Source organism: Phodopus roborovskii, unplaced genomic scaffold (assembly GCF_943737965.1).
Source record: "Phodopus roborovskii unplaced genomic scaffold, PHOROB, whole genome shotgun sequence".
NCBI classification, from domain to species: domain Eukaryota; kingdom Metazoa; phylum Chordata; class Mammalia; order Rodentia; family Cricetidae; genus Phodopus; species Phodopus roborovskii.
In genome coordinates, this window is record NW_026126563.1 from 14,001,658 (window position 1) to 14,014,715 (window position 13,058).

Sequence of the window (13,058 nt, forward strand, 5' to 3'; positions counted from 1 at the left end):
TTAAAAGAGTAACATCCATTAGAAGAGAAATGAGAAATGAGGTGAGGAGAAAAATCTCACTTGAAATCAAGTAAGAAGTAGAGATGAAAGACCCAACTGAAAATCATGCTTACTGACGTACAAGAACTGATGAGGTAAAACCAAGGCTGGACATGGTGAAAGAAGCTCTGGGTGAGCACTCTAAGGAGTGCTTTTGGAATAATAATGAACACCAGTAGTTCCATCTCAAAGTAATTCTCGAGGAATGGTTCCTTTCCATTCCTTAGGATTCAACTCTGTGGTTTATAGGTTTAATACAGAGAAGGAAAACAGCCCTTTCTGTTGTGAGAGAAAAGGAAGCTCCATGCATTAGCTGCTCTGATTATTTGGTGCCTCTGCATGGATGTTGTATGCTAGGCTCTAAGAGACTCACTCATGTCTTACAAGATCTCTTGGAGAAAAGGTGTTTTCGTTTACCCTACACGCAGAAGCTAAGCAAGAACAACAGCATACTCAGTTTTAATTCAAGTCAAGACCAAAGTCTACAGACCACACTTGGCTCCCTACCTTTACTCATGGCCCAATGCCTCCACCCTTTCTTTGCTCACAACCCTCTCTCATGGCCGCTCAGTGATGCTTGGCTTTCCCTCTATAAAGTTACAGTGATCTCTCTTACTACTTTGTCACACAAACTCTGTGATAGCTCAATAAAAATGAACTAACGTTTTTGGGTGCTCATGAGTACATACATACATATACCCAGTACTTTAGAATACCCTCCTTATACTGTTGGGCTCACCTGCTGAGCTGTAGATCCGGGGTTTGGTTTATTCTGCATTGTCTCGGACATAAAATGAAGGGAACAGAATCCACTTTTATCTCTTTCAAGGCATTACATCCCTCCTCCAAAAAATTAAAAATAATCCCTTTTCTAAATATGTGTGGCAATGTCACCTTTAAAAATAAATAGGCAATTCAGTAATTAATAATAATAATGGATAGGGATCTGGATTATGGCCCAATGCAATTGCTGCCTCAGGCACATCATTAAATGTCCTTAGGAATCCCAGCTTCTCATTTTCATTTGAGGGCATCCAACTATACTCACTCAGAATTCCCTGTGATGAGACTGGAGTATTCGAGTATAGAGTTCTTTCAGTACAAATAGCTATATTACTTTTTTTTTTTTTTTTTTTTTGGTATCAGGATAACTACAGTTTTTTTTTTTTTAAAGAAAACTAAGTATACCTTATAATTTGGAGTAGTATTATTTTCTTTTATAAGCCAAGTGAAAAGTATCTCTTGTCTTTTGTATTTGCTATAGTTTGGGCCTTTAATGCCCCCTCCCCAGTGCCTAGGCTCTGAAGGCCTATTCCAAGTGTAAGAGATGGTGGTATGTTTTTAGGATTGGGTGCTTGCACTCAAGGGGGTTTTATCAGACCCCTGCTCCTACTTTTCCTCAGTTTTACCCCCTTGCTTACAATGGGGCTACAGCCTATGAGCCAAAAGAAGCTTTTTGCTTGTCAGCTGACTATCTTTTATTTATAATAATTTTTCAAACTGATTATAGTGGTGGAAAGAGGGCCAACACGTTTACTTTATTTCACAACCATATCATAATTTACATCAGAAAGCAGATTCATCTTGTAAGTTATTTTAACCCCATGCCCCTCACCAAATAAAGCCAGCATTGGGCCTATTGAATGAAGAAATGTAGTGGGCTGGGCAGTGTCTGCTCCGAAGAGGGGTTTTTAGCATTGTGTTTGCTTTCAGAGCCAGCTGCTTGGCTTCCGTTCAACCATCTCAAGTCATGGGTCCAAAATGGACAGCCTGGACAAAGAACTCAGCCACCTGAACCGTGAACTCGAAACGTTGCAAGAAAAGGTGATGTAGAGTCAATTACTTGAACCTTTTCCTCCTTTGGGGATAGTTTCAGTTTCTCTTTTACTCGAATTCACTGATAAAGAGTACGTTTTTTCATGTAGGCACAAGTCAATTCCAGAAAAGCACAAACATTATATAACAACATTGATCAGACAACCCAAAGTGCCAAAGAATTGGACACGAAGATTAAAAACATCATCCAGACTGTACACAGTAAGAAAAGTTACCCAGTCCAAGTAAAACTTACTGCATGACCTTTGTTGCATACTGAATAAGGAGTTCATTTTTGAGAGTTCAACATTATGAGAGGAGATGCCACAGTGGTACTTAAAGATAAATAAGACGCTTCACAAAGCTCCTAGGACCCCCAGTTTAATAAACTACTTGTTTTCCAGTTCTCCTGAAGCGGATCTCTAGGCCAGGCAGCGAAGGAATGGACATGCCCATGGGTGACTGGTCCAGGAAGCTGGCAGAAGCCCAACGCATGATGCGGGAGCTCCGAGGTCGAGACTTCAGAAAGCATCTCAGAGAAGCAGAGGCTGAGAAAGCTGAAGCTCGGCGTGGTAAGGCCAGCCCCGATTCCTGTGTCCACTCTAATCAACTCAAAATGCCGTATTCTGTTGCAGTCTAGAGCTCTGGGCTGTGGGAGGAGGTCTCGCCTCAGCAAACCTTGCTGTTAGAGGCCACAGTAGGAATGGGGTGCCCCTTTTGTCCCTGGAGCTGAGCCTTTTCTCCAAGTTCCCAAGAGGCAAGACATCCTACCACAGTGTAACAACCTCAAAAACCGACTGTCTTCTCTTTGAGGCAAAGTCTCACTCTTTAGCCCAGGCTGAGTCCTCCGGCCTCAGGGTACAGCCATGAGCCACCAAGCATGGCTCTCTCATCTGTACACGCCTCTTTTGGGCAACAGTTTCCTCTTTTCTAGTTTTCTCACGAATACCATTCTTGGCTTTCCCTTTGGAGATAGAGTCTCACTTTGCACTCTGGAATGGCTTTGAATGTATTGATGGGAGATGCCATTAACCAATATGAGAAACAAATATACATAATGGCATCTCCCATCAATGTATAATCCTATTATCCCAGCCTCTCACGTGTTGGCATTACCACTGCTGAATTTTTAAATCATAACTTAACAGTGGCACTATTACCATAAAACAAAGCCCCAAACCAAATATCTGAGTAGTTGGCTAGGTATGTGTAAAGGTTCTGAGTAGAGAAAGTGCCTCACTGGGTCGAATAACCTTATAAATGTAACACATATCTTTGAGTATGGATATTTATTCTCTGGTTCAGTGATGAGTCTAGCGCACATGTGCAGGAAGTTGGCTCTCTTCCTGTAGCTTTGGCTCCTCGCTCCAGTAAACTCGTCTCTCGGGTAAATATCATGAATTATGTGTTGCAGTGCTAGACCGGATCAGGATCTGGCTGGAAAGCCACCAGGTGGAGAACAACGGACTGCTTAAAAATATCCGGGATTCATTAAATGATTATGAAGCCAAACTGCAGGGCCTGCGGGCTGTCCTCCAGGAGGCAGCGGCCCAGGCAAAGCAGGCCTCTGGCCTCAGCCACGAGAATGAGGAGGTTCTAGGAGCCATGCAGGTGAGCCACAGGCAGAAGTCTCGTGCATTCGTTAATGTAGGGCTGGCAGGAACAGGGGCACAACAGGCACCTGTCTGGTTTTCCCACCTCAGACCCTGATCAAACAGGAGCGAGGCAATAAATGCAAGAGTGGTCATTTCACTTCCCTGCTACCAGAGGATTCTGAAAGCACTGACAGAGCCTGCCCATGGCTGGGGGGGGGGGCATCAGAGGAATCATGTTCCTGACTGGATGGGAAATTCATGTCACATCCAATGTGTTTTCAGTAACATTTTTTGCTAGGTATTATAATAATCACTAACACGGGCATTTGAAACAATTATCTGCCTATGTATAGGAAAGAGGCAGAAGTATATATAGGCCACTTGACATTTTAATGACAGAATTTAGAGATTAAGGTTTTGACATTCACATACATACAAGAGACAGACAGACACTCATACACACACAAAACAGAGACACAGATATACTTACATACAGACACACACAGGCACTCAAAAACATAGTAGATAGATAGATAGACAGACAGATGACAGATGGATATACGATAGATAGCAGATGGATACATGATAGATAGATGGATAGATGGATGGATGGATGGATGGATGGATGGATGGATGGATGGATGGATAGATAGATAGATGGCGGATGGATACATGATAGATGGATAGATGGATGGATGGATGGATGGATAGATAGATGGCAAATGGATACACGACAGAGAAAGAGAGACAGAGACAGAGAGAAGGCAGAGACTTTCTTTTTGGCAGCATGTGGAATCAGACCCAGGATCCCATCATGTAAGGCAATTGTTTTAACATCAAGCCAGCACACCCAGCCCTATAGTTTATATTTTTGATGGTGATTATTCTACACCAAAGCAACAGCAAAACCAAAAACACATGAAGGGTTACCAAACTGAATAACGTGGATTGTCACCCAAGGAGGAGAAAGCTGATAAACACAAACCAGTATCACCTTAGTGGGTGACATGCCCAGCTCCGCGCTTTCCTGTTTGCATTTGTGGTTATGCCAGGGAAGAGGGCAGGCTCCAGCAGTGTGGGTGGGTCCCAGCTTCAAGGCCTTCTGGCCTGGCATATTCCTGCTCTTATCCAAGTGCCCGCTGCATGCTCACTGGGACTGGTGTGCAGAGGTGATTGGCCCTGGTTCATTTATTTAGTTAGAATTTTATGTTCTGTCCTCCAAAGCAGAGCTCACTAACACGCCCCACCTCATCGGTAGAACTGCCCAGTGTGTGAGGCTTCTTCAGCCATGGTAGCAGAGGGTACCATGGCAACACAGCAACATGTAGTGGGAACCCAGGCCCCATCACTTGAAGCAGGCTAGGCTATTGTCAGCTTCAATCAAACATTTGACTCGACTTATTTGCTGGTGCCCCATCAATGTGTGTGTGCTTTCTGCTAATGTGTTTTGGAGTGTGCATGGGCTCTTTTATCCTCTCCAGAGACAGATGAAAGAAATGAACTCCCTGAAGAACGACTTTGCCAAGTACCTGGCCACGGCAGACGCTTCCCTGCTGCAGACCAACAATCTACTGCAGCAGATGGACAAAAGCCAGAAGGTAGCGAAGGACACTGGTCCTCTAGAAAACCCAAGCCAGCGGAGTACTGCTGACAGGCGGTGGTGCAATAGGCAAACCTACTGACTTTTCATTTGAGAATACCCCTTTTAGACAGACCTGCATGCCCCCAAATAGTATCAGCAACTCTCTGCTGGGACAGGGGTGTGAATGCCGGGGTTGCCTTAAATCTATCAAAGTTACCTCATTTGTCTGCAACAGGCACTTCACTTTTGTGGTAACAAAAACATTGTGATGCTATTTTAAAAATATCAAGCATGCCTTTCTTGATGGAAGACATCAAAGACTTCATTAAAAACCTGACAGACTTCTTAGCAGCCTTATGGGCATTTTGAAAGAATTTTTCCCAGTATCTGTTTCTGTATCATAAGAGGCCCTTCCTCCATTTAGGAGGACCTCTCCTCAATGATGACATTGCAACTCAATAAACCTTGTAAAGATGGTGCCCATCAGAAAGAAGACATTCAAGATGGTGTCAAAACTTGGATTATAGTCAATGCCACTGTCTGAACTAAGGATAAGTTGAAACAATAAAAATGACTTAGAAAATATAAATTCTCATTGGAAGCATCATTTATGAGGGAGACTGAGGAAATGGCATACGTGTTCGTTGCTTTAATTTATATTGTTTACTTATTTGGAAAAATAGGACTATGAAAGCTTAGCTGCAGTTTTAAATGGAGCAAGACAGGAACTAAGTGACAAGGTACAAGAACTCTCCAGATCTGCCAGCAAAACATCCCTGGTGGTGGAGGCCGAGAAGCACGCACAGTCTTTACAGGAGCTGGCAAGGCAGCTGGAGGAGTGAGTGCCTGGCTGGCTGCAGAGGCCCAAATGTCATGGGTTGATTGAGCATCATGTGATGTCTCTACTGGGCTGGCTAGGACCCAGCAGCAGGGTGGAGGGTGGGACCAAGGCCAAGCCCCATCTAGAACCCATGGACCAAGTCGAAATCAGACTTGCAATGGGATCTGTCTCTCAGCTGTGTCCTGGGAACAGAATGGCAAGTGCACAGTTATGTTATGCAGTCATTGGGAGGATGGCAGCCCCTGGCAGAAAAAGGATGCTGGTAGCCCACCCCCACCCTGTATCATCTTCCAGAATAAAGAGAAACACCAGCGGGGATGAGCTGGTACGCTGTGCTGTGGATGCTGCCACCGCCTATGAGAACATTCTCAATGCCATCAAAGCAGCAGAGGATGCAGCCAACAAGGCCGCCAGTGCCTCGGCGTCTGCCCTCCAGGTGGGTACCTGGGGCTGCTTGCTGGACTGGCTCTGGACGCAGCTCATTCACTTACTCTCCTGTGCACGGAGCAGTATTAAAAATAGTATGTATTCCATGTCAGAGCTTGCTATGTGTAATAGACTTGAGCTTGTTCTTGGCATGGATCTCTGCATTTACTGACTATTTGATATCAGGAGTGTGATTTAAAATGCATTTGTACAGTCATATAGAAAACATACCAATGTTAATTTTGAACCTAAACAAATGGTATATCCTGCTTTTTACTAGGTGTTTTCATGCCTTAATTAGTAAGCGATGTTTACCCAAAAGAAAGATTTTTGGAATTAACTGGCTTGTCTTTGTGTGTGTCGTGAGAGAGAGAGAGAGAGAGAGAGAGAGAGAGAGAGAGAGAGAGAGAGAGAGAGAGAGAGAGAGAGAGAGAGATTTGATCTTAAATCTGGGCATGTCTGTAGAGGCCTATAGGATCCCCATTTCCACCATATAAAGGATAAAACACTAAATATTAGAGTTTGGAGCTTGGGCTTTGATAGATTGAAGACTTTCAGGTTCCAAAGCTTTAAAGCCTCAAGGTGACTAAATGATTGCAGGGGTTTGCACAGGCTTAGCCATCTGTCACCAGAGATTGGTCCACCTCCCCAAGCCACAGGCACACATCTATCTAGAGTCCTAACCACATCATTAGGTAACAGTGTGCAATTCGTCTCCTTCAAATCATATTCTTTAAAGATTAAAGATAAGGGATTTGGGGCTAAGGTGAGAAATCTTATTCTGCGTTTGCTAAGGTACAGTGTCTGCTCACGGCCGATAAATATTTTGCTTTCAGACACTGACAAAGGAAGATCTTCCAAGACGAGCTAAGACTCTGAGTTCTGACAGCGATGAACTGTTAAACAAAGCCAAGATAACACAGCAAAAGCTGCAACAAGGTATTAGAAGGGTGGATGGCAGGGACCATCAAGGGCTTTAATCAATCTGTAGTAATTGTGGGCAGTCTGATCCCACTGTCAATGCAAAGGATACGTCTCATGATTTATGTTATTGGTGTCCTGCATTTACCAAGAGTCCTAAACAGCCCCTATCCCTCATGCATGAAGTTGACTCATGTCTTATATAACTGAAGAAGTCTTGAGAATGATAGCCTTCCTTGGCCTGACTTTGGGGGTGCTCTTAAGTAACACACTGGCGTTCTTGGCTGTGGGAAGCCACATATGAAGGTCATTCATTCCAAGTCATTACAGCAACTGCTTCAAAATATCTTAAGTCCTAAAATCTTAGCAACTGAAAGTATCAAAAAAATAATCGCTGCCAACATGGGGCATGAGAAAATCTTAAGCATCAATTTTATCTTTGTTAATTTTTCATCGTATGTACTCAAAATAATAATTAAATTGTCTTAACATGGAGGTGTAGCTCAGAGGTAGAAGCCATTTGAAACTCAGCAATCCCCAAGCTTTGAAAATGCTGCCTCTTGAAATTTTATGCTCTCCCCCAGGAAGCTCCTAGCTCAGCTACTCAGTCCATTCTAAAGGAATAGATGAAGATGCTGTAAATTTACTTACTAAATATTTTTGAAAATCAAATGCACAGAAAGTAAAGTCCAGAAAAAGTATGTTCCAATATGCAATCATTAATCAATATTAAGATTTTGCAAAATTATGCCTGCCCTCTTTATAGTGCTGAGATTGGTTGCTTTTGTATGGGGACTTTTGTGGTTGTTTGCTTGTATATTTATTTTTCATGGTGCTGTGAATCGAACTTGGGGCCTTGAACATAGTAAACATACACTCTATCAATCCTCCTATCCCTGCCTCTTCAGGACTAGGCTGACATGTGGCTGTGGCCGAGATGGGCGTTGTAAGTGGGAATATTGACAGTGTTACTAACTAAAATGGTCCTGGACTCATAAGGAGTCATGTGTCACCGGCATGGTGTTAATACAGTGGCGAGTCACTTTCCACATCCCCTGATGGCTGCATTGCTAGCTAGGGATGCGCATTTGTACAGTTCTGTTCATCAGTTTATTGCTGATGTGCCACTCTGATCATCTCTGGGGAGAGCTCCAAGGACAGGTCTTTTCCTTGTTCCACAGGAGCAGAAACAAACATCCACTCTGTGTCCCTTGCGTCATGCTCTCTCAACAATAGTCCTGTCTTGGTGCAAGTCATCCTTTCTGCACTATTCATTCACACATGCAAGCACTGATTCACTGACAGTAAGCCCCAGTCAGTGCCTGCCACACACTGTATGTTGGGACACCTCTCAGCAAACTTCCTCTGCTCAGGTCGGAGAGGAAATCCAGTGGTCCCTGAGTTATTTTGCATATCCCCTCTAAGTGTTTCCTTTTAAGAAGCCACACAAGGCTCTGGTAAACTGCTCTTCTGGCCTCTGACACCAGAGACCCCACTGCAGGGGCATCTGTGGGGTGATGACTAAGGGACACACCCATACTCAGTGGTCTGAAAACACTGCCCAGTTCAGAGGCCACAAATGCCCACAGAAGGCCCATGAAATAATTGTATTTTCTTTCCTCCTTCCTTCATTTAGAAATCAGTCCAGCTCTCAACAGCCTGCAGCAAATTCTGGACACTGTGTCAGTGCAGAAGGGCCTGCTGGATACCAACCTCACTGCTGTCCGTGACAGTCTTTATGGGTTACAGAGAGGTAATCGTCACCCTAGACCCCTGGCCATAGATTCCTGGGGGAATGTTTCGGGTCCTTATGCTTTCTCCCTATTTGTGTGCGTACTAGGTGACATTGACGGTGTCATCAACGGCGCAAAGAGCATGGTCAGGAAGGCCAATGGAATAACAAGCGAGATTCTGGATGGGATCAACCCCATCCAGACAGATTTGGGTAGAATTAAAGACAGCTATGGGAGCGCACGGCGTGAGGACTTCAACAAGGCCCTGACTGATGCCAATAATTCAGGTACAGGCGTCCTCAGATTAGGATGTCTTAGCTAGTGTTCTCCGTTGCTAAGGCCTTGACCCATTCAGTCCCATTCTGGCAAAGTCTGACCTCAAATAAGACCACGTGTTCTATTCAGATGGCAAGTTGTTGTGTTAGAGAGACAGGGAGGGTGTCCTTTGTGTATGTGTGACGTATATGTGATGTGTGTGTTTATTTGAGCGTTAGTGAGTATATGCAGGTGAGTAGTCAACAGAAGTTCAAGCTAAGTATATTCTTTAGTGACTTTCCTTCTCCTTGTCATCTCTCTCTCCTTGAGACAAGGTCTCAGTGTATATCCTACATATCCACAACTGCCCTGGGCATATGTACATCAGGCTGACCCTTGAACTTAAAGATCTGCCTGCTCTGATTCCTCTGTGATAGGATTAAAGATGTGTACCACTGTGTCCTATGTACTTCCTGTCTCTTAAAAAACAAAAGTGTGTGTGTGTGTGTGTGTGTGTGTGTGTGTGTGTGAGTGTGTGTGTGTGTGTGTGTGTGTATATATATATATATACATACATACATACATACATACATACATACATACATATATATATATATATGCTCATGCCAGAGCATGCTCGTGGAAGCCAGGGGACAGCTTTTTTTTGGGGGTGGGTGTTTTTGAGACATGGTTTCCTCTGTGTGGTCCTAGCTGTCCCTGAACTCACTCTGTAGACCAGACTGTCCTGGAACTCAGAGATCCGCCTGCCTCTGCCTCCCAAGTGCTGGGTAAGGCATGTGCCGCCAGCACCCAGCCAGAGGACAGTTTTGAGTGTTGGTCCTTGCCTTCCACTTATTTTTGAGACAGGGTCTCTTGTTGTTTACTCTAGTGTGCCACACTGGCGGGCCTGTGAGCTTCTGGAGAGCCTCTTGTGTCTCCCCCACCTTCTAGGAGCAATGCTGTATGGTGGACTCAGGCACCGCCTTCTGAGCAGCAGCTGGCTTACGCTCCAGGCTGTCTCCCCAGCCCTTCTGCTTTCTCTTCCCAGACAGGGTCTCTCAGCCGAGCTGGAGCTCCTACCTGGAGATGATGCACATTGGCTGGCCAGCAGCCTCACCAGTTCTCCTGTCTCCAACTTTTCAGTGCTAGGCACATGCTGCTGTGCCCAGCTTCTTACGTGGGTCTGGGGGTTCGAACTCACATGCATACTCATCGGCACAATAACTTTACCAACTAAGCCATCTCCCCAGCCCAGCGTGTCCTCTCTCTCTCTCTCTCTCTCTCTCTCTCTCTCTCTCTCTCTCTCTCTTCTTTCTCCACCTTCCTTCCCTTTTTTTTGGTAGAGTAAGAGGTCTTAATCATGATTTATTAACTTTTGAATACTTTCCCATATTAACCAAGGAAAAGAATTTGATACCTATATAATTACAGTAATCTTTAATGAATTTAGGAGAGTCTTGCCTAATTATAATCAGTCTTGTTCCCAGGGTTGGCAGAATAAATATTCCCATCATGGACATCTGCATTTAACCTTTCCTCAATGTACTGAGTAAAATTCCCATTTTCTCATTGCACCAACAGTAAAGAAATTAACCAAGAAGTTGCCCGATCTCTTTATCAAGATTGAGAGTATCAACCAACAGTTGCTGCCCCTGGGAAACATCTCTGACAACGTGGACCGAATCCGAGAGCTCATTCAGCAGGCCAGAGATGCTGCCAATAAGGTTGGTGTCCTCTGCGGCCATAGCTGCTACTGGCAAGTCCCTTACCACATTCATCAAGACACCAGGGTCTTCTCTTAGTTCTGATTTTAAAGGAAGCTTAACTTTCTTTTGTCACTTTTAAAAATATACCTGACTTTAGTCACCCACATTTTGTTTTGTGTCAGGCACCTGAAGTAGCATTGAGTTCACACAGGCAGAAGGCAGTTTCTCTCAGACCTCACTTTTTAAACTGTGCCAGGTCAAGTGCAGGTTCTGTGGTTCGGACCTGGTCTCCAACAGTTTGGGAGTGTTAGAACCCATCTTTGTTGAGTTTGGAGGGCAGAGGAGCATTGTGTCAGGGTGGAGACAAGAAGATCACTGGGACTTGATGGCTGCCAGCCTAACCCCAAGCTCAGAGAAAGACCCTTTCTCAAGGAGTAAGACAAGCTCTATAGAGCAGGACATCTGACCGCCTCCTCTGGCTTCTGCTCACACTCAGGCATGCGTTCCTACACACACACACACACACACACACACACAGGATGCTTGTTACAATACACTTTATATAATCATGATTAAAAACAAACGCCAACTGTCTACTGAATGCATATGAGCTAGACTCATGAATATCACTCAGATTCAACCTACAAATATAGTATCCAGCAAAGAAAGCAAATATAAAAGTATGGTTATGTACTGTTTATATGAAAATATTTAAATGTGGAAACTGAGGCAGTGACAGCTTACAGGCAAGTAGATCCATCGATAGTCGTAGATAAATGTGACTGCAGGAAAAATAGTAAAACCTGCATGAGCTCCAGGGTTGTGGTGGCTGTGGAGGGAGAGGAGGCTGCAGGAACGGTGCTGTGGGGTAGGTGTCCTTTCTTAAGGCAGGGATACAGACACAGGTGTGTAGCCTCGGCCTTTTTCTGTCCACACAAAAGTATCTTCTTAATTTAAAAGACAAAAATGAGTTCACCAGGAGACAGAAAGCAGAAGGGCTGGCCAGGAGGAGACTCAGCAGTGTGGTGGGGTCTCCTGGGCGGGTGGTGAGTGGAAGAGAGAACCTTAATGTGAGCTCACAAAGCGGGTGAGAGGACCCTGGCCGCACCATCCCATGCCCAAGATGCCACACTCCAGTGCTTGACAGGTAAAGCATGTGTTGGTGTCATATGGGCGTCATTCCAACATGGTTGTTCTTTTCGACTGCTAGAGGATGTTGGTTTTTTGTGGTTTGGATTGGACCCGCCCAGTCGTGGTCCACAGACCTGTGCTAATTGGATGACTCTTGCTGGCAGTTCATAACAGCTAAGTGTGATGTTAAGCAGCAATGTCCGAGAAGCTTTGAATTTTATGTTGTTGGCGGACTTCCGTTTCATATGGCTTGCTCATTTCCCGTTTCTAGTAATTTTAATGTTACAGGCGTGTTGGTTCATGGCAGATTGGAGGGGGAGAGCAGGACGGGGGTTCCATCACGGAGTATCTGAGATGCACGGTGTGGAGTCGTGGTGCCTGTGCGTGTGCGGGGGCCAGAGGTCTTCGTCGCTGTTGTTTGTAGTATGTTTTCAGACAGTCTTTCACTTGCTAACTCACTTACTGCTCCTCCGCTGCACTGGGACTAGCAGCACGCATCACTGCACCTTAACAATGGTACTGGGATGCAGACTCAGGTTCCCCCCATGCTTGCATGACAAGCCCTTTACTGACTGAGCCATCCCCTCTCCCAAAGGCATACATGTTTACAGTCTGAATGTCTGTAATTAATGCAGGCATAGTGTGAAACAAACTCATTGACAACCAATTCCTTTTTAAAGTATTTTAAAGAGCTGGGTATTGTGGGCCATGCCTGTGTCTGTAGCACTTAGTGGGTGATGGCAGGGAAATCACAAATTCAAAGCCGTCCTAAAATGTACAGTGAGCCTGAGGTCAGCCTGGACCAACTAAATCCTATCTCAAGAAAACCCCATTTAAAATAGTTTAATGCATTTATTTTAACCATATGCAAGCACTGTCCTGAGTGGTTCTGCTAACACCAACTGTAGGGTAGGAATTACCATTACTGTCATCACCATCATCATCACCATCATCGCTACACAGAAGGCTAAGTTGACTTCTTAATGGGCCTCGGATAATTCACATTAAGAATAG

The 13,058-nt window shown here is 44.6% G+C and overlaps 1 protein-coding gene across 1 annotated transcript in view; it reads left to right on the forward strand.

Moving 5' to 3' along the window:
* Positions 1–13,058, forward strand: part of Lama3 (laminin subunit alpha 3) — a 197,625-nt gene that overhangs the window by 144,112 nt on the left and 40,455 nt on the right. Inside the window, exons 47-57 of the mRNA XM_051202047.1 lie at positions 1,753–1,863; positions 1,965–2,076; positions 2,259–2,426; positions 3,269–3,465; positions 4,931–5,047; positions 5,715–5,869; positions 6,167–6,308; positions 7,135–7,237; positions 8,856–8,972; positions 9,060–9,239; positions 10,789–10,931. Of these exons, the coding sequence (XP_051058004.1) occupies positions 1,753–1,863; positions 1,965–2,076; positions 2,259–2,426; positions 3,269–3,465; positions 4,931–5,047; positions 5,715–5,869; positions 6,167–6,308; positions 7,135–7,237; positions 8,856–8,972; positions 9,060–9,239; positions 10,789–10,931 (1,545 nt within the window). The remainder of the gene's footprint in view (positions 1–1,752; positions 1,864–1,964; positions 2,077–2,258; positions 2,427–3,268; positions 3,466–4,930; positions 5,048–5,714; positions 5,870–6,166; positions 6,309–7,134; positions 7,238–8,855; positions 8,973–9,059; positions 9,240–10,788; positions 10,932–13,058) is intronic.